Source organism: Parasteatoda tepidariorum, chromosome 1 (assembly GCF_043381705.1).
Source record: "Parasteatoda tepidariorum isolate YZ-2023 chromosome 1, CAS_Ptep_4.0, whole genome shotgun sequence".
In the NCBI taxonomy this organism is placed as follows: Eukaryota; Metazoa; Arthropoda; class Arachnida; order Araneae; family Theridiidae; genus Parasteatoda; species Parasteatoda tepidariorum.
Window position 1 is genome coordinate 45,429,755 of NC_092204.1, and position 22,099 is coordinate 45,451,853.

The 22,099-nt window shown below is 28.8% G+C and overlaps 1 protein-coding gene across 2 annotated transcripts; it reads left to right on the plus strand.

Annotated features, from left to right (window-relative positions):
- The first annotated feature begins 4,272 nt into the window (after positions 1-4,272).
- On the plus strand, positions 4,273-21,614 carry LOC107446097 (ankyrin repeat domain-containing protein 12). 2 transcript variants are annotated; one of them, XM_016060653.4, is made up of 2 exons: positions 4,273-4,474; positions 18,020-21,614. In XM_016060653.4, exons 1-2 carry the CDS (start codon positions 4,472-4,474, stop codon positions 21,314-21,316), a joined length of 3,300 nt encoding a protein of 1,099 aa, XP_015916139.2. In that variant the 5' UTR covers positions 4,273-4,471; the 3' UTR covers positions 21,317-21,614. The 2 variants fall into 2 exon arrangements, with proteins under 2 accessions (XP_015916139.2, XP_015916142.2); XM_016060656.3 differs by lacking the exon at positions 4,273-4,474 and adding an exon at positions 6,500-6,518.
- The last annotated feature ends 485 nt before the right edge of the window (positions 21,615-22,099 follow it).

A 22,099-nucleotide genomic window follows, 5' to 3' on the forward strand; every position in this document is an offset into this window, starting at 1 on the left:
AAAAATTGGGATCATACACGTTTTTTATCAGTTTTAAAATCTAACGCTAGTTTTCAGTAATGCAATCAGAAAGTAAAATCGTAACAACTAGCAATAAAAAGATTTGAACTAAATTTTTTTTTTCTGATAGAAATTTATGTTAGAATTTTAGCTTTCTTCAAAATGAATTTTAGCAATCTTCACTGCAACCCTGTATGAATCCAGTTCAACATGTTCTCAAGTGAATACGAAGAAAAATTAGGATAAGAATGTTTTGAATTCACAACGTAAATTTTATAGTAAATACTGAACTGGCGAAGTGTTAAGCCTCCGCCTTACACTTCACCTTATCCATAAACAAACCACTTAATAGACGTTTCTGCTCACGAATTCACTGAAGAACGCAAAATCCTTACTAATATGTAGATTATATTTTTTAAAATTGGAAATGTTTTACAGAAATAACTCGATTTTTTTTCGTCTATCTACTTGGGTCGAAGAAATATTAAAATAAAGTTTTATTAGTAGTACAATTAGGAAGATTCAGGTTGTATGCTGTTTCGGAATCAATAAAATTTTTGCTGACTCGAGCACATCATTAATGCTAATTCTAATATATTGTTTCATGTGATCTTTCGTTTTTAATTTGAATAAAACTGAGTGAATTTTGTATCTCAAAACATCTCTAAATAAAGCTGAGTGAATCTCGTGTCCCAAAACATCTCTAAATAAAGCTGAGTGAGTCTCATATGCCAAAACATCTCTAAAATAAAGCTGGGTGAATATCAATATTTCAGAAAATCTGATACAAACGTTGCATTAGATTGTTAAATTTGGTTTAATAAATTTATCATCAAAAATTGAGAAAAATTTTCAGACACTGTTTAATTGGGTTTGATTGAACTTAAGAGATAAATGACACTTGAGCCGGAATCGACTATATTGCGCCAAACTGAAATGATAATCCGTACTCCCGATAAAAAATTAAACGAGGTTATAAAAAAGGAAGGGAAAAAAAATGCTTTAAAGTGAGACCTAAAATCACTGTGAAATCTCTGGGACTGTAGATCCCATTATTTTAATCAAAAAAATGTAAACTTCATTTAAGTAAACTGAATAATATTTAGGAAAACATTTCTTTAAGGTTCTTATTTTAAAAACTAAGGCTGCTTAGTGTAGTGAATTAGCGCTAAGATGTCATTACTATTTGCAAATGCGACGCGGGTAATAATATCAAATTACACCTTAATTATAATTATCATAAGTACAATGAGCAAAAGAAAGCCCGTTAACTTTTTTTTCTTTAAAGTTTGAAAAGTGAAAGCTAAAAGGTATAAACTAAGTAATGATAATACTAACTGTTTTGAAGGAGGGTTTTTTTCAGACTTCAACCTCAAAAGTGACTCATAGTCTTTTTTTTTTTTGATGAGCAAGGAACAAACCACACCTCGCAATTGCATGGTTTATACTACACCTTTCACCTTTATTACTCATCGCTAAATAGTTTTAACAGTTTGTATGCATAAAGTTTCTAACGCATGAAATACTTTACCTAATGCATTTTCATTAAAAGATGGGTTGAAACATTTTGTGGTAACATGATCGATTGAAATAATGACAGTATTAGTCACAGAAATCGTTGATATATATTAGGGGTCACCAAACTTTTTCCCTTAAGGGTCACACTGATACCTTCAAGTCCCAAGGCCAAGAAGTTCCCAAACTTTTATGGATCTCCGCCCACTTTGCAAGAGAAAGAAAATTTCAATGTAATCTTCAAAAAAATAATAATAATAAAATAAAAAATAATATAATACAAGTAATATAAATAATGCTTTTTGTCCCATTTTAAGTCTTTTTATATTTTTGTTAGGATTCAACTTTTATAAATCACCTTTAATAGTCATTGAAAATAATGACCAAAACATTTATAATGAAACTTTTTTTCATGCAAATTTTGATGAAAATAGCTCATATGTACATAAAATAAACATCGAAATATAATTTTGCAGCTCAAATTAAATACTTTTCTTACGAATCATAAATAAAAGTGCAATAATGTGGTTTATGTTTGTTATCAGGTCAAGGTGCAATCAATCACCTGTATTTTTTTAGTAGAGCTACGTAAAATATATTTCAAAATTAAAACAGAAAGTTCTATTTTATAGCACCCAGTCTGAGAACCTATGACCTAGCCAATAGAAGAGTCATTTTCAGCTACAGAAATTTAAGAAAAATAACTTATTTTCCTTCCCCTCCTTAAGTTTAGCAAATAGCAACGGGAGCGAACATTCCGTTCACTATATCCGGGAGTTTACAATAAACCATGTTCACTATAACGAGGTTTGACTGAATTATTTTAGTAGTTGGGTTAGTTCTGTCTTCTATCAGAACAGTGCAATGAATTCGAAAGTGAAAATGCAGTCAAGCGTAAAGTTTTAATTTTTTTTTTAATATATCAATAAAATAAATAGAGTTTGTATTACAGTCCGACCTCTATTTAACGAAGTCGCTAAATCCCGACAAAAAGTTTTTTACATGAAAAAGTCGTTGAATTTCCCCCATAAAATGCGTTAACAAGTTTGAAATGTCCTGAAATATTTTGGGAAATAGGGAAAGTGTATCTTAAAGAAAAGTTCGTTGCATGGAAAATTCAATTCGCTATTTGGAAGTTATTTTGCGAAGAAATTTCCAAAATGTTCTTGTTTCCTCGAAAAAAATCGCAAAATAGAGAAATTCGCAAAAAAGAAGTTCGTTAAATAGAAGTCTGACTGTATTATAAATGCATTTTTGAGAACCTTTCTTCCTGGAGTTTTATTAAATGCAAAAGGGATTTTAAATTTTATTTTAAACATTCATAAAAAATGAATTTTATTCGTGTTCCCCGATTTTATATTACACCCATCGACAGTAAGGATAACTTTTCTTCTGAAAATATCGGATGTGTATCAAAGTTAGTTCAGACATTTGAAATTTGCATGATATTTGCAATCGTTAATTAGTCGAAGTTATCTCCGATCTTGTGGTTGTGTAGTGTGCTCATGTTATATTTTCATCAAGTACAAACAAGTATTGTCTTTGGATCATCATCAAGGATGAATCCAAAACAAGTGCGACGTTTACTACACGTACCAAATCAATCAAGGTCATTGCTCAACCTGAGGAAGATTTATGCCCTAATTACAGTTATATTTGCATAATAGTATGAAACAAGCATAATTGTAAACATAATAACAAAATTTTGTATTGTTTTATTAGAAATTATCGTTAATGACTATTATGTTTTTCCCTGTACATGCATACAAATAAATAAATAAATAAAAATTGTATAGTTTTCAATCAGCAACCAAATTTACTACGAATTTTGATTGCTTAAATTCTTTAAGTTTGTACTAAAAATGCCGCTTTTAAAAGCATTTTTCATATATTTTTGATTAAAAAAAATTTCTGTTATTATTTTTTGCAAAAGGTCTAGTAAATTAAGCATTCTTGTTCAATCTGCCGAAAAAAAGCACAACTTCGATTTTTTTTTTGTCATATTGGAAATTGATTTCTGGGCAGAACATAGATAAATAAACAAAGACAAACCTCTTCTGTAACATTATAAACTAACTTAATAGCATTTTAAAAAAATTAATTTCCTTTATAAAAGACTAAAACTATTTTTTTTTCAGCTGTTGAAATAATTTATTCCAAATTCGGGAATAATTTATAATAATTAATTCTAAATTCGTTAAATAGTGGTTTAGCATTCCTTTTAATCGGAGAAAAGAAAAACGTTAAATCACAAAATTCTATAAATAGAGGTTCGTTAATCGGAGTCCAACTGCTCATAGAGCTGCCACTATTTACTTTTTGCTTCGAATTTATCAACCAAACATACAGGAAATTACCTTCCCCATACCTCATACCGTAATTTTGAATTGACAAACTTTGGATTGACCGAATTTTATGAGGTATTCTATTACAGGCATTCAATTTTCTAAACAATATTAAAAAATGAATCAAATCGATTCACTTTACTCCAAAAACAAGTGGAATTTTAAGGCTATTTCATTTTTTCCATCGTGAATCATTGCGTGTTATTTTTAATGTGCGTGAATTATAAGTGTATGCATAGAACTCATAATTTTTTTTAATAATTGTGAAAACTATTAAGTTAATAATAATTCTTCCTTTGAAAGAATAAAGCAACATGGTACGGTCATGATGTCGCAATGAAGTTTATTAGTTCTTATATTTATTTATGAACAGGTGTCTACTGTAGGTGAGTCGATATTTATTACTAAGAACTCATTCTGGATCTCAAAAGAACGCGCATTGCTTGTGGGAATCAAGTTCAAAAAACTTAAAAGGATATGAGTTTACAACTACAAATCAGAAATCAAATTATCGATGGTTATTTTTATAAAATCGAAAATCGTTCGCAACACGTTCTCCGATTTTTAAAAGAAACTTAGCCGAGAAAATTCTTTCAATTTTTCCTAAACGCATGGTGAGTAATGTAAATAAATATATTTATTGCAATAAGAATTTTTTTAAACAATATAATCATATGTTTTGGCAAAAAGCCATTTTTTGACCATTGAAAATCAGCATTAAACTTATAGATGGTTATTTTCAATAAAATCGTTTGCAAAATGTTCTATGACTTTTAAAGATATGTAGTCAAGAAAATGCTTTCAATTGTTCCTAAACACCCGGTGAATAATGTAAGTAATCATATTTTAACAATAATAATTTTTTTAACAATATAACAATATGTTTTTGCTGAAATTTCATAGCACCAATTTTTTTTCTTTTTTAAATAAATAAATTAAGTTATTTAACTTCGAAACAAAACAGATTTCATATAACTTTAAAAATACACAATACGCTTTATTAAATTAAACAATTGTAAAGTAGTATGTTAAATGTGTTTCTTTTTTTCTTCTTCTTAAATCCCGTTAAAATTCATGAATTCTGTTTTACTCACAGAATTAAGGAAATAGATAGATTTGCAAATTTAATTTAATTTAATTGTTCTAGTATGTGTACAATAGAAAGTATTTGACAAAATAATAAATCGAAATATCGTAATTAAAGAAAAAATGCAATTTTTCTGTCCTCATGCATAATTCCAACAATGATAAATATTGATAGAAATTTCTAGTAATAATACTTTACTAGATATATGACAGTACTTTATTGTAATAGAAATCATCAACCCGCCTTTCTACTTTTCTTAGTTCTATCCTTTATATAGAATAAGAATAAAATTAGATTAATTTGCAAGTTGATATTTAATTTTATTAGTATTTATTTAATCATCATATTATACGTACTATAGAAAGTCTGAAAGAAATTGGGTTCCAATATAGAAAAAAACTAAAAGTATATAACAAATATTAAAAACATTATTTTAGAAAAAGTCAAAATTACATTTAAAAAACTGAACGTGTTACTTTATTTAATTTAAAAAGAGAAGCCAAAGATCCATCAGAGAAATAATAAACTAAAGGACAGATTGAATTTTTAAAGGTACAAATGAATTTTTAAACATAAATGACTCGGTGATTTTTTCCTCTATCTACTCAAACTCATCTTAATAATGTTTTAACAATATAACCATATGTTTTGGTCAAAATAATATGATTTAGAACAATAAATGAGCATCGATGGTTATTTTTTATAAAATCGTCTGCAAATGACGTTTTAAAAAAAATGTAATCAAGAAAATTCTTTCGGTTGATCAAATAATGTAATGATCAGCAATGTAAATAGTATATTTCATCTTAATACATAATATATATTTTTTATTTAATACAGGATAACAGAATAAATGAATCATGACAGAATCATCCCCTCAGCGAAGTTAGAATAATTTCATTATGATATTTATATGATATAGTTAACATAATCATCTTAAAAACAGAAAACAATTTAATCTTTATTTTATTAAAATTAATTTCAACAAAATCAATCAATCATCATCATAAACCACTTGCATCCCATTTTTAAGTAAGAAAATGAGATTAAATAATTTGCTATGGAAAATATTTTAACACTTTTTATTGTATATATTTTATTAATTTAATAGTTATTTATTATAATTATTCCCATGTTATTTCCAAAAAATATTCTTTAATACAACTTACAAGAATTTTGTTCTACTTTACCGAAAAGGTTCTAATTTCATAATTGTTTTCTGAGAATACTGTTGAATGACTTTTTCCTTTGTTGTTTTAATTCGATTTTTTCTGAAAAGTAGTAACCTATATTTTCGAAATTGAATTATTTTTCTCAGTGATTTGCAATCGTTTAAAAACATGAATCGGCTTTTCCAGAGAATTTTCATTCATTTGCATCATATCATTTCTAGACAACAGACATCTATTTTTTTTATTTTTTTTTATTCAACATGCGATTTATTCACAATTTTTTGTTGCTGTTCAGAATATTTGAACAACTTGTTTATCTCTTTTTGAAGTACTTCTTTAAAGGTTCTGTTGTATGTATTTGAAGATTAGACAGATATTTGTAAGCACGTTCATACTTAGGTAATTAGTTTAGATATATGTCTAGAAAGTTATATATTAAAAATAAAGATGAATAAAAGTTTTTTTTTTAAATCTGTGGTATGCATGTAATCGTGATAACTTATTTTTTGTGATAACGTTTGAATCATCTTTTTAGCCCTTTTTAAATATCATTTCTTATTTATTTAAATTTGAATGTTAGTCATAGGCGTGCCGTGAAAGGGGTACACTTTTTGTTTATGGAAAACTGTTAGTCTATTTTAAATTTTGTGCATACATTTATATATGAATTTACATGCAAATGAAAAATAAATATGCACTTGTATATAAAACTTAAAATGAGCGAGCCGTTTTCTAAGAACAAGAAGTGTGCCCCTCCCCCCTCACGTTACTCCTGTGATTTTAGTAACTGTATTTAATAATTAATTTTTATTTTCTTGTATATTTTCATTTTAAAACTTGTCTTTAGTTAAAATCGGGAATAAGTAACACAGAAAAAAAGTAATTATTTGATGTGAAAATATTTGAGCATGTTTGTTTAGTGAGAAGTTATACATATTTATCTATCTTTTTTCAATATTTGTCAAATTACTTTAGAAAGCACAGTTGAGCATCGAGCTATAATATGTGGACTGTAAAAAAATTGCGAACGATATAAGTACAGGCACTTTGGGTGTATGATCTGTAAAATCCATTTTATCGGAAAATCCATCCGTTAAATATTATAAAGTAATCTTCACAGTAATATTTATCTAATTAGAGTGATTTTACGGTAATTATTACGGTAAAAATTATGGCATATCAGATTATTTTTTCCGTAACATGTTCCTGTAAAAATAGTTCTTACGGCAAAAAGTACCGGTACCCTAAGTGCCGATACTTTTTACCGGAATTTGATCCATAATTTTATTACAGTGTAGCTCGGAAGAATCCAGAAACATTAAAAAAATGCAATGAAATTTCCAATATTTTCACAGAAACCTTTTTTGAAAGGGTGAAACACCTTTTCTTTAATTGAAAGTAAAAAAACTTTCATTTACACCTCTGAAACAAAGAAACATACTTTGGAAAACAATGAAAAATATTTCTGTGTTATGATTAAATTTTTCACTTTTTCAACTAAGTTTCGCTTAAACTTCCCTGGTGAACAATAGATAATGGAAAATAGTTTTTTTTTTTATCAAAATACTCAACATAAGGCTTAGAAGTACAATATATACATCTTCTATTTTATTTTTATTACAAATAAATGTCAAAAAATAAATATAAGCATCGCATGCATTCTCATGCCATAGTTTCTATTTACACTGCTGGACAAAATTAAGAGATGGAAAGCATTTTCGCACATTCATTCGCACATGCAAGATACCCGCACACCGCTCGATGTGTTTGATAATGGTTCCGTGAATGCCCATAGGTACAGGCAGGAGGTCCTAGAGCCCTATGTGCGTCTTTTCAGGGGGGCAGTTGGCTCTGAGTTTATTTTTATGGACGACAATGCGCAACCACATCGGGCTCTCATGGTTGATGAGTATCTNGCTATATCCATACCAAATTTCATATATTTATATTCATTATTTTTTGAGCTATATGGAAAAATGTCTTACATCTCTTAATTTTGTCCACCAGTGTAGATACCAGGTAATTAAACAATCGATTGTAAGAACTTGTTTATCTTTTAACATTGGTGGAAACTGTTTTAGTATGAAGCTATGAAGTCAGTTTATTATTCCCTTCCTTTTAAATTTGTTTGTTTTTATTAACTTACAAGTAATGTTTGTCTAATAAAATTAATTTTTAAACTATACTCACCTGATATCTTTAAAAAAAGATATTAAAATAATATGAGAAATAATAAAATTTAAGTATCATGTAGAAAATGATATTCAAATAAGTGTTTCAAAAAACTTTATTCAAATAACGTATTATAAAAATAAAAAAATTAAGACACAGAAAAATTGTATTTAAGTAACATTCTTTGAAAAAAATCTTATTCAAGTAATACAAAGGCATGAGATTTTGGTAACATACTTAGGAAAATAATACCTAGGGAACATGTTTTTAAAAAAAAAAAAAAAAACTATATTCAAGTAATACATACGACGAAATGAAATTTTGGTAACATACTTTGGAAAAGGATACCTAAAGAACATGTTTAAAAAAATTATATTCCGTTCTATAAAACTATATTATAATTAGATTTAGATATAGTCATTTATTTTTAAATTGTTAGAGAAATACTAAGCAGATTATTGTGCTATTTTAAATATCTAGATTCAATTTGATTAATAATCTAAATGCAATTTATAGTCAAATTCCGAGAATTGTGGCAATATAATGATAATAAGCCACATTTTCAAAATGCTCAGGAGAGCATTTTTTAAAAACGGTTTTAGTGAAAATCACCATGATTTTCAAGTAGGCAACAGGGGTTTTCTGTGTATTGTGATGTTATCCAGTGAAAATTCTGGAAACATAAACAGTACTTATCGGGAAACAGTACTAAGGAAGAGATTGATCTAAATACTACTCCTTTGAAAAAACACTTGGATTGCCTTTAGCCTTTCAGATGCTTAAACAACTATCACAAAATTGACATAATTACAATCTATATCAAAATCACCTGCATAAATGTACTTTAAAGTTTAATGAATTAAATACTTAAATCTAAAAAATGCAAAAAAAGAAGAAAAAAATAGAAATCGTTACATTTTTATTTTAATTTTATAATACCCCTTTTGAAAGAAATTGCTTTTGATAGCAACAATTAACTATTTCCTACTTGAAAATCCAATTATTAGTATAAAAATCTAGTTTTCAATGTAAATATTCATATGTAACTTTTATATTTTTATACATGTGCAGATAATTAGATTTGAATTTATATTCCTTGCTATGCTTTGAAGTATAGCTTTAATTAAGTTTCATATAAGTAAATAGACATAATTCAATTTATTAAGTAAAATTTAAAGAAAAGTTTAATTTTTCTCGAAGTAGATTTTTCAATCAAATAATTATGTCTCATCTTCTCTGCTTCAAGGCATTTTCCGCGGCGCATAAAAAAATGAGAATATTTTGTCAAAAAATAGCCACTGAACTTAATTTAGAAAATGATATTTAAAAGAATATTTAAATTGTTTTTAAGAACCGTTTTATTAGTTCAATTACTGATGTTGAAATCGAGTGATTTCATTTAAAATAATTTGCTCAACTTAAAATTTAAATCATTTTAATATTGATTTAATATTTTCCTCTAAAAGAGTGTCCATATTTAATTTTAGAATAAGGCAGCTTTTGATTTTTACTTCAAGAATAGTTAATATTTAAAAGCGTTAAATGCATTTTGAATGTTTAAATTTATTGCTATATTTATTTAAAGGGATTATTTTTCTATTCTAAGAAATAGGAAAATAATAGTTTGCCTGTAGGTAATTTAAATATTTTAAAATCCTTGTCTTTTCTGAAATGCTATATAATTACATAGCCAAATAAATTAGTTTAATCTTAATAGATATAAAAGTCAAAAATTATTTTCCTTGGGGAAGAACATTTTGTTTTTATTTTAAAGTTACCCTTTGGTCATGATTCTTTTCTTTCTCTTATACATAGATCTAACAATTTCTATTAAGATGAAGCTCATTCCTCCTTAATTATAGATATGTGATACGTTATTTTAAGTAATATAGATTTCTGAAGGAGAAAACTAATTTCATTTCTAAATTAAAACAGCCTTCTACCATATATATTATTATTAAAATATTGTTTTCCTTGGTAAAGAACATTTTGTTTTTATTTGAAAGTTACCCAATGGATATGCTTTTTTTTCTCTTATACGAGTACATACTCGTAGATCAAACAATTTCTATGATGATAAAACTCATTCACCGTTAATAATAGATACGTGATACATTAGTTTAGTGGAAATAGATTTCTGAAGGAGATATATGTTTACATTTCTAAGTTAAAACAATCTTATACGACAAGTATTATTTTTTTTTAAAAATTTTCCTTGGTTAAAAGCATTTTATTTATAACTTAATGTAAACTTGTATGTAAAGGAAATTTACATTTCATATAAATCAAAAACAAACAGTCGACAGATTAGACTTTTTTTTCTTATTTTTTTTTCTGTTGCAGGCAAACGTTTATTGTAAGAAAACTTTTAAACATGTTGTATCTTAATATTGAAATTCGCTTCTCCTTTTAGATGTTGTCAAGTTAAACCATGTTACTGAGTGAATTAATCTTTATTAAACCTTATAACCTGTTCAATTTGAACGGATACTCAGTTGAATTTACCTAAACCTAACCTTAACCTAAAATAGTTACAGTAAATGTTATTGTTATGCTTCAACGTTGAATAAAACTTTTTGAGAATGATATGACAGGGCACGCTTTTTGAAGTTATACTTCTTATGCGACTTCCAACAAGGTTGCGTTAAACGTTTAACGCTACATTTTTTTTGGCCGGGAAATCACGTGGTAGGATCCAGTTTTCCCCTCATTCACTTCCATATTGTTTTGGTTCTCACTAGCATAAAAATTATAAAAGTCATAAAAGTATTNTTAAAACTTATATAACCTGTTCAATTTGAACGGATACTCAGTTGAATTTACCTAAACCTAACCCAAACCTAAAATGGTTACAGTAAATGATATTGTTGATACATTGCAACGTTGAATAAAACTTTTTGAGAATGTAATGAAAAATTATATGACAGGGAACGCTTTTTTGTTCATACTGTTTCGTTGTTTGATGGTTAAGGGATAAATGACTCTGAGCAGCCACTGTAATGGACTAGGGTTCAATTCTCAGTGGCGGCTTGAAGATCATCCAGCTTCAGATCGAGGGGTACCAGCTTCTCTGGGTCATTGTACGCAATTGCAACAGTTATGCAGAATGTCACGAAATTGCGTAACGTAAAGCCTCTATGGAACTCCACGTACGCAATGGATTGTAACAGGAATGCTTTATTTTACACTTTTTTGTTAAAGCTCTGAGTAGCATATTTAATAACCTAAACAATAAGTAACAATAAGGTATTATAGAAATTAACACAAAAGGAATTTAAAGAGGCAGAATATAGTTTATAGAATACCATGGTTTATAAAATACTTTTTTTTTCTACACATATGTGAACCAAGGTTCAATACTGGGTCCATAACTGATAGATTCATATCTGATTCTAGATATGCGCTAACTTGGTGCTGACAAAATATGAAGACTTCTTGTGTAAAAATTGATAACCCTCAAATTCATAAATTAAACAAATGTTTTTGCGACAAATACTATAGAAATGCGTGGCTACTTATGGAAATGAACCAGTATAATGTTGCCGCCCCTCAACTGAGACTCGTACTCGTATTACTTTATAATTACAGTTTATAAAAAATGCTTGAATGAATAAAAAAAATTGGAAAAGGTCAAATAGCTCGAGATAAATACATCGAATCAAAAAAGAGAAAATAAGCATATTTACTATTATTTTTTTAAAAAAAAAATATCCAATGATATCAATCTCGATTTTCCATCCCCACTCCTTGCGGGAAACTATAAAATCTGAAATATAAATCCTTATTTTTCTTATTGCAGATTTGGATTCTACAGAAAAAGTAACCCTAATGAATCTATAGGTTTATGCATTTTGCTTCGCAGAGGGCGCTGTAACGGCAAAAAATTAAATAGGATACAAGGTGCATAAAATATTGGTATTTCAAGACCCGTCCGATTAAAAAATAAATAAATAAAAAAAATCGATATTTTCGTTTTCAAAAATTTTTTTTTAAGAAAATCGATCGAAAAAATTTGTGTCTATTGTTTTGTTCTTAATCTGATGGCTCTCAAGATTCTCCATTTTATACAACCTGTACTTTATTTGAATTTTCTCGGTTATAGCGCCATCTGTGAAGCAAATTGCATAAAGAGTATTTTTTTCTGGAGAATCCGAATCTGCAATAAAAAAATAAGAGTTAACTCTTCAGATTTCGAAGTTGGGGGAGGTGGAAGATCGAGTTTGATATCTTTGGATAACTTTTAAAAAAAAATATTGAATTTCTCCATTTTTGCTTTTCTTACTCGATGTATGTATCTCAAAACATTTGACCGTTTCCAGACTCTTTTTACACCCTGCATATATATTTTTTTACATTAAAAGGGGGAAATTTTTATAATGTATGGGTCATCACTATTTACATAGGAGATCTTCAAATATTTGCACTAGCAGACGTTTTATTAATCCCATTTACGTAACCCCCATTCCGTAAAGTTAACCATGAGAGATATTCGTGACTTTTCTAGCCAATAAATCAAATGTAAAGTTTTAATTTATCTGAAAACATCCTCCATTCGCTTTATTTTTGATCTAGGATTCCCCTTAGCGTTTGAAAATCTTCCAAATGAAAAAATGCCCACCTTTTTGAACGTATAACAAAAACTTTCCTTTGTGTTTCTGAAGCGTCAACAATAACTCGTAATCATCATCTAAAGATTGTTCAATTTAGTACTGAAGTAGTTTCGAATGCTGTGATGTAAATTAAGGGAAATGATGCCATTTATTTATTTAAACTCAAATGAAGTTTTTAAAGAAAAAAAAGCTAAACAGAATAATATAAAAAGGAAAATTACCTTAATTGCAATTTTATTCTACTTATTAAAATTCATCTCATTCTCAACTCATTGTTAACAACAAAATATATTTCAATCATACTCTGCGAACTCCGACCTTCTTGATTAAAATCATCATACGTTATTTCGCTGAACAAAACTTAAATGAAAAGTAAAATGTTTCATAATAAACAATCTATGAATGCTTACATATTATCAAAAAATTATATTTCCAAGATTACTTCGTGCAGTGACATATTGAGAGCATTTATAAATAAGGATTTCTTTTTATTCTCAGTTTCCATTTAGTGGAGTGCTGTCCAATTAGTATAGTGAGTTAAGTCTTCACTGGTTAAGGTCAGGATTCGATTCCCCTACATTGAGGTAGTTTTTTTGAAGGCTCCGTCGTAATATGAAATGATGCTTTTTGTGAATAATATGCTATTTTTATAACTGCTGTGAGTTTGCAACTGTTACTCGTGACTGTTTGGTCAAGTTTAGTCTATCAAAAGCCAGCCCTGTCTACGCTTATTTTGAAAATGGCACAAAACGTCAAGATATAGAAAAACCACAGTTTTAAGAAAATGAAAGAGTTTGTGGTCTAATTTTTTAATATTTAAAAACTTACTCCAATGCTGCATTACCTGAGCTCATAAAAATGTGCAGAAACTGAAATATCGCCAAACTGGCAATTTTTAAGAAAGTTTAACAATTTTTAAAATATTTGAGCTATTTATCTGTTCTAAAGCTCAGATAATTCTTCACAGCAAGATTTAATAATAAAGATAGTTTAAAATCATTATGTGTTAAAGACTGTTTTCTGATCCTGAGTGTACTTACTCCAATCTTGTCTTTGAAGTTCGAATCCGGTCTTAGAAGCAGTTTGCCCAGTAGTCCATTCGCCCAACTGTCAAATTTCTTCTGTATGTAACAGGAGTGAACTTAGTTAACCGTGAAGAGAGAACTTAACTCCAGTACCCCATTCGCCTAACACATTAAAATCATATTAATCTTCAATCAAGGGGAATTATAACTCAGGATTTTTCCCTTTTTTTAAGATAAAAGAACTGCTTTTTTGAAAAGAGTGGTTTATCTTCCCTACAGGAATCTTACATTATTATCTATTAAAATTAAATCTTTTTTAATACATTAAGCCTATTATTTTTATGATGCCGGAATACATTCTAATATAATGTCCTCGGTGATTTCAAAGTAGGAGAATTTCATGCAAAGTTACGGAGGCCGGGTGATTACTATCAACAACAGTCTAATCTAAATAAAATTAGTATAGAGTGGGCATGTAGCAATATTGTTTTCGAATTATCATTAGGGATGATCCCAGACCGCTGAACATTAGTGTACTGTAGTTCTAGTGTGGCGTCAACAACCAAATAAAAATCAGTTAATAGTACGAATTGCGTTTTAAATAATTGTGCCGGCAGAAGGTTACTAATAAAAAGCCATATTTATAAACACTAAATTTTTTGTATAAAATTTTTTTAATAGTATGTATTACTCAAAACCGCCATTTTGAATATTATTCTAAAAAAAATTTCGAAAATGAAATAATAACTAGTTTTATAAAGATCACAATTTATTTACACCCTGTTTTATCTGACGAGTTAAATTTTGAAGTAATAATTTATAATAACTCATAAAAAATAAGTCATAATGAGGTATAAGACCATTTACAAAGGCGATAAGTGTTAGCCATCGTAGCTAAAGTGAGCAGTGAACCAAAAAAAAGAAGAAAATATTTAATAAAGTAAACTATATCCCCCTGAATATATTTTGTTCTAATGATCGAACTTTAATTTCCCAAGAACAGTGCAACCAATTTTGTTTAAACATGTGTATTTTCTATTTTAAATTACGGAATTAAAAAATAATAATAATAATATAAAAATTTGCGAACTTTGAAATTCAAAAATTTTTGTGGTTTATAAAACAATAAAAAACAGCAAAATTAATTTTAAAAAAACTTTTTTGTATAGAATCTTTTTTGTATATTTGCTATCAACGAAATTGATGACCCTATTTTTCGACTGCTCTCCTACATACGGGATTGCAATAATATTTTCCGTATTACAGCTCCCCAGTCCGATAGAATGATAAAAAATCTCGAAAGAAGCTATTTTTATTCAGAGATAGTAAGTTTTTTGGGTGATTTCGTAGCTAAATTAATTTTTAGCACTATTTGAATATTTTGAGTTAAACTTTCAAACCATTAAATTTTAATAAACCATTTAACCATTGATTAAAACGTGAAAACCTGATCACGAAAACAAACGTTACACAGGTTAATATCTTTTTCTTTTCTTTTTGGCTCACTGTAAAACGAACTTTTAACATCTGAAAAGCAGCTATAATGCATTCTCTACTGCCCGATAGTTCTATAATACCCAGTTTCTTGAAGTAAATAATTTCTTCGAGTAAATAATTAATAAATATTAACAACAATCATAGTAGCAATTTCATTTTATTTTCTAATCCATTCTTTCATTTTCTTAAATAATTAAAAACCTATAGATATGATATTTAATATTTCTGTATTATTTCCCTGCACTTTAAATGTAAAATTTAGAAAAATTAAATAAATCTAGTAAATATCAGATTTTTGATTAAATTAATCTTTTTAAGTAGTTAATTTCTCATTCTTTTAGCTGAGAGCAAATATAATAACTGTTTATTTACAAATTAAATTTTCAAACTAATGAAATGCAATTATTTGTCACGAAATATATTCGAATAATTTTTGTATTCAAATGAATCAGTGACTTTGAGCATTAGCCATTTGTCAGTTGGAAACAATGGTGAAACGTAATTTACACTTAATAATAGCGTTCCTGCGTGCATTAATATAACATTAATTACTAAAGGGATGTCAAAAGAGATTGCAATTATAATCTTTATAAATTATTCTAGTGCTTAATTCGGAAAGTCATCCATTATTAACTGATGAGATGCTATTTCCAATCACGTTGATATGGTAACAGTTAACAAAACTTTCACTTTACGTTTTAATATGAAAATTGTCAGTGTGCTTAAATCTTTCGTATTATGAATAAGTAAAAACATTAAACTAAATCTGTACTGCATAATGTTGGTTCAGCTTAATGCTCCGAAACATTTTTTTTTCTCTTCGTCTAAAAAAGGTTACTCCATTTATGAAAAGTTAATGATAGTTTTAAGTTTATTAATTTTGAATTATATTTCCTTTGTTTTATGAATAGTATTCAAGCAAAAAGTATAAATTTCGGAAAATTTGTAGGAAAAAAGATGAAGAAGTATTTGAGATAAAACTAACTACTCAGTTTTAGTGAAGAGTGCTTTGTCATGACCGCCTAGTATAAAATTTCCAAGAATCCTTTTCAAAAATGTACTAAGAGAGTTGCAAATTAATAAAGCAAAGAAAAAACAAAAACGCCATCGAAATCAAAAGAATCACTACTAAAGAAGGTAAGATTATAACGATCAAAGCCCGTTTTATTACCGGAGTTAACAAAGAGGATTTTAATTTTAATTGAAAGAAACACCTCCAAGAAACTGCTTTTGATGTTCTCATCTCGCCTTCCTCACCTGTAATCCGACAGATTTCAATGACGTTTTTGCTTCTTTCTTTCCTAAATATTAATTTGCAGCCCTTAATGTGCCTACTTTTGCTAAATTCAATATTGACACAATTCAAAAAAATTCTATATATATTCGGTGACCATTACGAAGTACTCTATGAAGTATTTAATTCAGGAATTGTTAAATATATAGTGACAAAGTGAATGTTATTATATTCAAATATAAAGCCGTCAATACTGATTTGAGATTAAAATTAAACTTGGCAGGCCGATATATGAGATGATTCTTCTTCGTTAGATAAGGTATTGTCTTTTTTTGGTTGATTTTGTTTTCATAATTTTAAATGCTATAAGTTATTGGATTTTTAAAACGCAGAATTTTTTCTTTTTTGGCAGTAAAAAAATTATTAATTTGTATGCTACTTTTAATATATTTTTCTTTCAGAATAAATTATATAAGATTTTTTCAAAATCACATTTATAAACACATGTTGCGGCCTTTAAACAAACATTTTTGTTTTAAATCCTACTATTAAAAAAAAAACTATAGTATTGTCCACTTAAAAGAAGAAGAAAAATCATTTTAACCATTTTTAAAGCCTGGCTAAGATTTTTTTTCCTTTGAAGGAAATCTAGGTAATTCACACTAGATTATTATGGATTTCCTTGCTTTGAAAAGAAAGAACTTAATTTAAATCTAAGGAAAGTAGGTAAATTGAAAACAAAATCATATTTATAGGGAAATCTTATTATCGTTATTTAATTTAAGCTTGCAATTTTTTTTAAGCTTACTCTCTCCTTTTGGGAGTTAGCCATTAAGAAAAAAACTTTTTTGAAATATTGGCAACCCAATAATTGAATTATTAGAATTTATTTTGAAAAAATAAGATATTAGTGTCGACTTTAATAATACATTACAGTTTTAAATCTTTTTAATATCAAAAGGGAAGATTTAACAAATAAAATTTTATTATTATGCAGAGTGGATTACCGAAATGCCTCTCTTAATATATTATTTTAAAATCAAAAATGAAATCAAAAAAGTATATAAGTTAGGGATCACAAATTTATATTAGATTATTAGAGATTTTAATTTATACCAATTTAATTTATATTATTAGATATTTTGAAAACATGTTTCCTTTTCGCTTAAATAGTCATTTGTGACTCCTAATGAGTGTAACTTTTTTTACTTGATTTTGATAAAAATTATAAAAATTATTCTTTAAAAGCGGTGAATAAAGAAACATTCTGCATAATTTTGTGTATAAAATGAGAAAAAAAAACATGTTTTTATTAGATTTAACTTTAAAATTGTTTCTTAATGGCTTCCCTTTTTTTTTCAGCCAATGTCTTTGAAAGTTGCTGAGCTGAAACAGAGTCTTAGTTTTAGAAGTCTAAGGCTGATGGAGTGGAAAGATTCCCAAAATTCTAGTTTGAGGTCTTTTTCTGATTCAGAAACAGTTATTAGTAGTAGTCGTCCGACGACAGAGGAATTCACAAAATCGAAAAGCAAATCCGAAACGAATCTCATTTCCCCGACAAGAAATAAAACAGAAGATCGAAGCTATGACATTTTAAAACATTCCTCCTATTTTGATTCATTTTTTTCAAAATCTAAGAAATCAGACATCGCCAGTGAACTGAAAAATATAAATACTGATTTTAGAAAAGCAACTTCACATAAAAGTGAAGCACTAATTCATCATGACATTTCCAACAATGAAAAATTGAATCTTCAAAGCAATGTAGTATCTCCGAGTGTTTTAAATGAAAAAAACATTGTCAACATAACTACAGAAAATAACTCAAGCACAAATCATAACACATCTACAATGGAACTACCGAATTCGAGTCCATATCCAGTTTTAGAAGGTGAAAAAAATTCAGGATCAAAAACTGAACTTATCCTTGGGGAACCAAGGTGTTTAACCCTAAAGAAGAATGATGCAGATCCGTTCCTAACAGATGATCCTTTAATGTTTGAACCAGACTTTGAGGACGACAACAGAAGTTCTAATAATAAGCCAGCACTTCCCAAAACAGTTGAACGTAAGATAGACAAGTTCATAGGTGATATGTTTGTAGATGAAGATGAAATAAGTTCAACTAGAAAGAAAGGATTGTCGATAGATAGAGAAGAAGGAGAACTCACACCCGAAGCACCTCACAAATCTTCAGACTTGAATAAGGCAAAAGAGCCAAGTTTTAGTGAGACGAAAGCTACCCTTGAGTTCTTCAACAAAATAAACGAATGCCTGAGGGAACTTAACGACAAATGCAGGGAGTTCTACTCGTCATCTACCCCAGATTATTCGCTGGCCCATTTACAACGGACAATGGGAAATGTGGACAACATTAAAAGAAAACTTGCTTTTCTTATAAAATCTAAAAATACTGAGAAGGGAGATAAAGAAAACAAGAAGGAGCATAGAAGCCACTCCAATATGAGATTACAGTCCGAACGTCTTGCTAAATCCAGCTCTACAGTAAATGATAATAAACGAGAACACGATAAACAAGAACACAGTTCCAGTTTGAAAAATGATGTCGAAGAATTATATCGCCAATTGAAAGAAAACCGTGAGAAAAGGTATTCTGAAAATATTTCGAGGCACAGTCATCGACGTGAAAAGCGCAGTCGGGATAAACCTTCACAAGCTGATCTCCTTAACAGGAAGAAAATAAGTATATTAGAAAAACTGGGTACTAAACAGGAAATAGAAAGAGTGCAATCGCTGTTCAAAAGACAAATGAATTTAATTACTCAGCATGTTATTCAGAAAAAAGAAATCGATAAAAGGCATGTATCGAATCAAAATGAAACTCAGAGAAGAAGGCGAAGACGATACCATTCTCATTCACAAGACGAGCTAGAAACAGAGAAACCCCATGATAAGGCCAGTTTGAAGGAACTGAAGACGTTAGAAGATATGGAAGCATTCTTGGATTCATTGAAGAAAGATAAAATGCTGTGCGAGCAGTATATGAACGATCAAAAATCGAAAGGTATGTTGAAGTTCTCGTCCAGGAAAGAAAAACATGTCGTGCAAGACACTCCTGTACCATCCATTAAAGGATCAAGAGATTCAAAAGAAGCTATTAAACAATATTCAAACAAAGAAGTCTGTGATACTGTTATTCAAAAGCTGAATAAAAATTTTCGAGAAGAAGACATAAGGCCGAGAGCTGACGAAATTAAAACAAATGTGACAAAAAATACCACCACTGCTGCTGTAGTAGATAACCTTACTCGTCATAAGACCGACGATCACTTCAAAAAAGCTGGCACAATAAGTGATCCGAATCGTGATTCCCGTTTAAAAATGGACTTGATTAAGAGTACTGATCAAAAAGAATCAGAAAGCTCGATGAATGAAACCGAAAAACACAAGAAAACACATCATCGTTTAGATATCAATCTAAAGCCTGTTGACATAAATAAGGAGGAAATCAAAAAGAGAGAAAGAATTGAGCCCCATAAGTCAGAAAAAGCACATATTTCTGCCGAAACAAAAGAAAATTCTACACGGAAAAGGGAAGATTTATCAGACGCCAATTTAAGAAAATCAGAGAACGAAAACGAAGAAAAAAACAGCAAAAAACAAAAGGTCACCAAGTACCTCGCGGCACGGAGGTTATCGGATGAAAACCCAACTCCAACCGATTGCAACACACGAGATGTTAAAACTATCGTCAGTAACGCTGAATCGTTGGTTAAGGATTTACTATCCAGAAAAGTTGTTATTTTGGATGACAATGGGCTTGCAATGAATAACGAATTTTGTATAAAAGTCATAAACAATGAAGTTTTTTTGAAAAAAGTCAGCAATAAGCGGAAACGAAAACATAGTGGAAGAAGAGCTTTAAAGCCACAAAAAGCGAAAAATATGAAAAGAGATAGTAATGATCAACCACCACACAAAGAAAAAGATGCTAAGCCTAAACCAGATGCTAAGCCTAATTCAGATGCTAAGCCTAAACCAGACCAGGAGAGAATCGAGCCTAAATTAGATCCGGAGCCTGAAATAGATCCAGAAACTATCGATACTACATTAAATGAAATGGAGAATTTTTTACAAGATCTTCGCTCAAAGAGGAAAGTTTGCGATGATGAAACCCGCCATCCAATCGAGCGCACCACTCAAAACAAAGAAATGAAATTCCTAGCCAGGATCCAAGCAAAGAGGAAGGCCAAGCTCATGGCATGCGTATCGGAGGGTATTTATTCAACAGAAAAAGAGGCCAAATTCTTGAAGGCCTTGGAAAAGCGAGATGATGTGTCAGAGTCTTCAGATGTTGAGACTCGCAAACATGCATTATTGGAAAAAATCAGAGCCGAAAAAGATGCCATAGCGGAGAAACCAAAAGCGAAACCAAATGATGACGATCCACTGAAAGAAGTGAAAGCATTTTTGGATATGATCAAGGAGGCCGAATCCGTTAACGATGAAAATGCCAAACATGCTTATGTTTCTTTCTCTTTAAAACGCTCTGATGTAAAAAAATTGGAGCATTTGTCCACCGCTTCTATGTTAACTGAAGAATCCCAGAAATTTTTAAATAGCGTTCGATCTAAAATGAAGGCTAAAAAGGCACCTACTTCAGGCATCGGAGCTTTAATGAGGAAACCTGAATTGTAAAAACTATTTGCCTTAAAATTCTCATGAACTACGAACAATTTTTTCAGCAGTTTTGCTGTCTATGTGTTATAGTTTTCTTTTGTGCACGGTGGTTATTTTTGGAGCAGAGACATTAATATTTTTTATAAGGCTTTGTACTGAAATAAATATTTTAAAATACAAAACTAGACAAGAATCTTAAATTCATTACATTAAAATAAATGCAATGGCAATAATTTTTTGTTTTGATTAGTAATGGATAAACTTGATATGTATATATGTTATGATTAAAGAAAAATAAATTGTTCATCATTAATAATTACTAAGGATTATTATTAATAACAGGTGATTATTAATAATATCCACGTTTTTTGGAAAGTGTGAAAAATTATGCCCATTAATCACACGAACAGATTAATAATAATTGCCAAAGAAGTTTGATACAGTGTGATTAATTATAGATAATTTATTGAAACTTCAACTCGAAAGTAATTTTTATGCGTCTATGTGCTATAATAATAAATCTGCCGTAGTAGAGATGAGTAATGTTAAAAGAGTAAAAAAATTACGTAAAATAAAACACGGATTTTTACTTACGTTTTAATTTAAAATAATAGCTTTTGTAGTTCAATTTGTTGTGCATTTTTATAAATCATCATATCTATTCATGAATGATAATTTCTGAAATCTTGAGTTCATAAATTTTAATAACGTTTCCACCAATTATAGACTTAATAAGTTGCAAAAAATTCGAAACAACTGGTGGATTGATTCCAATGCACTTCAATAAAATATATTCTATAT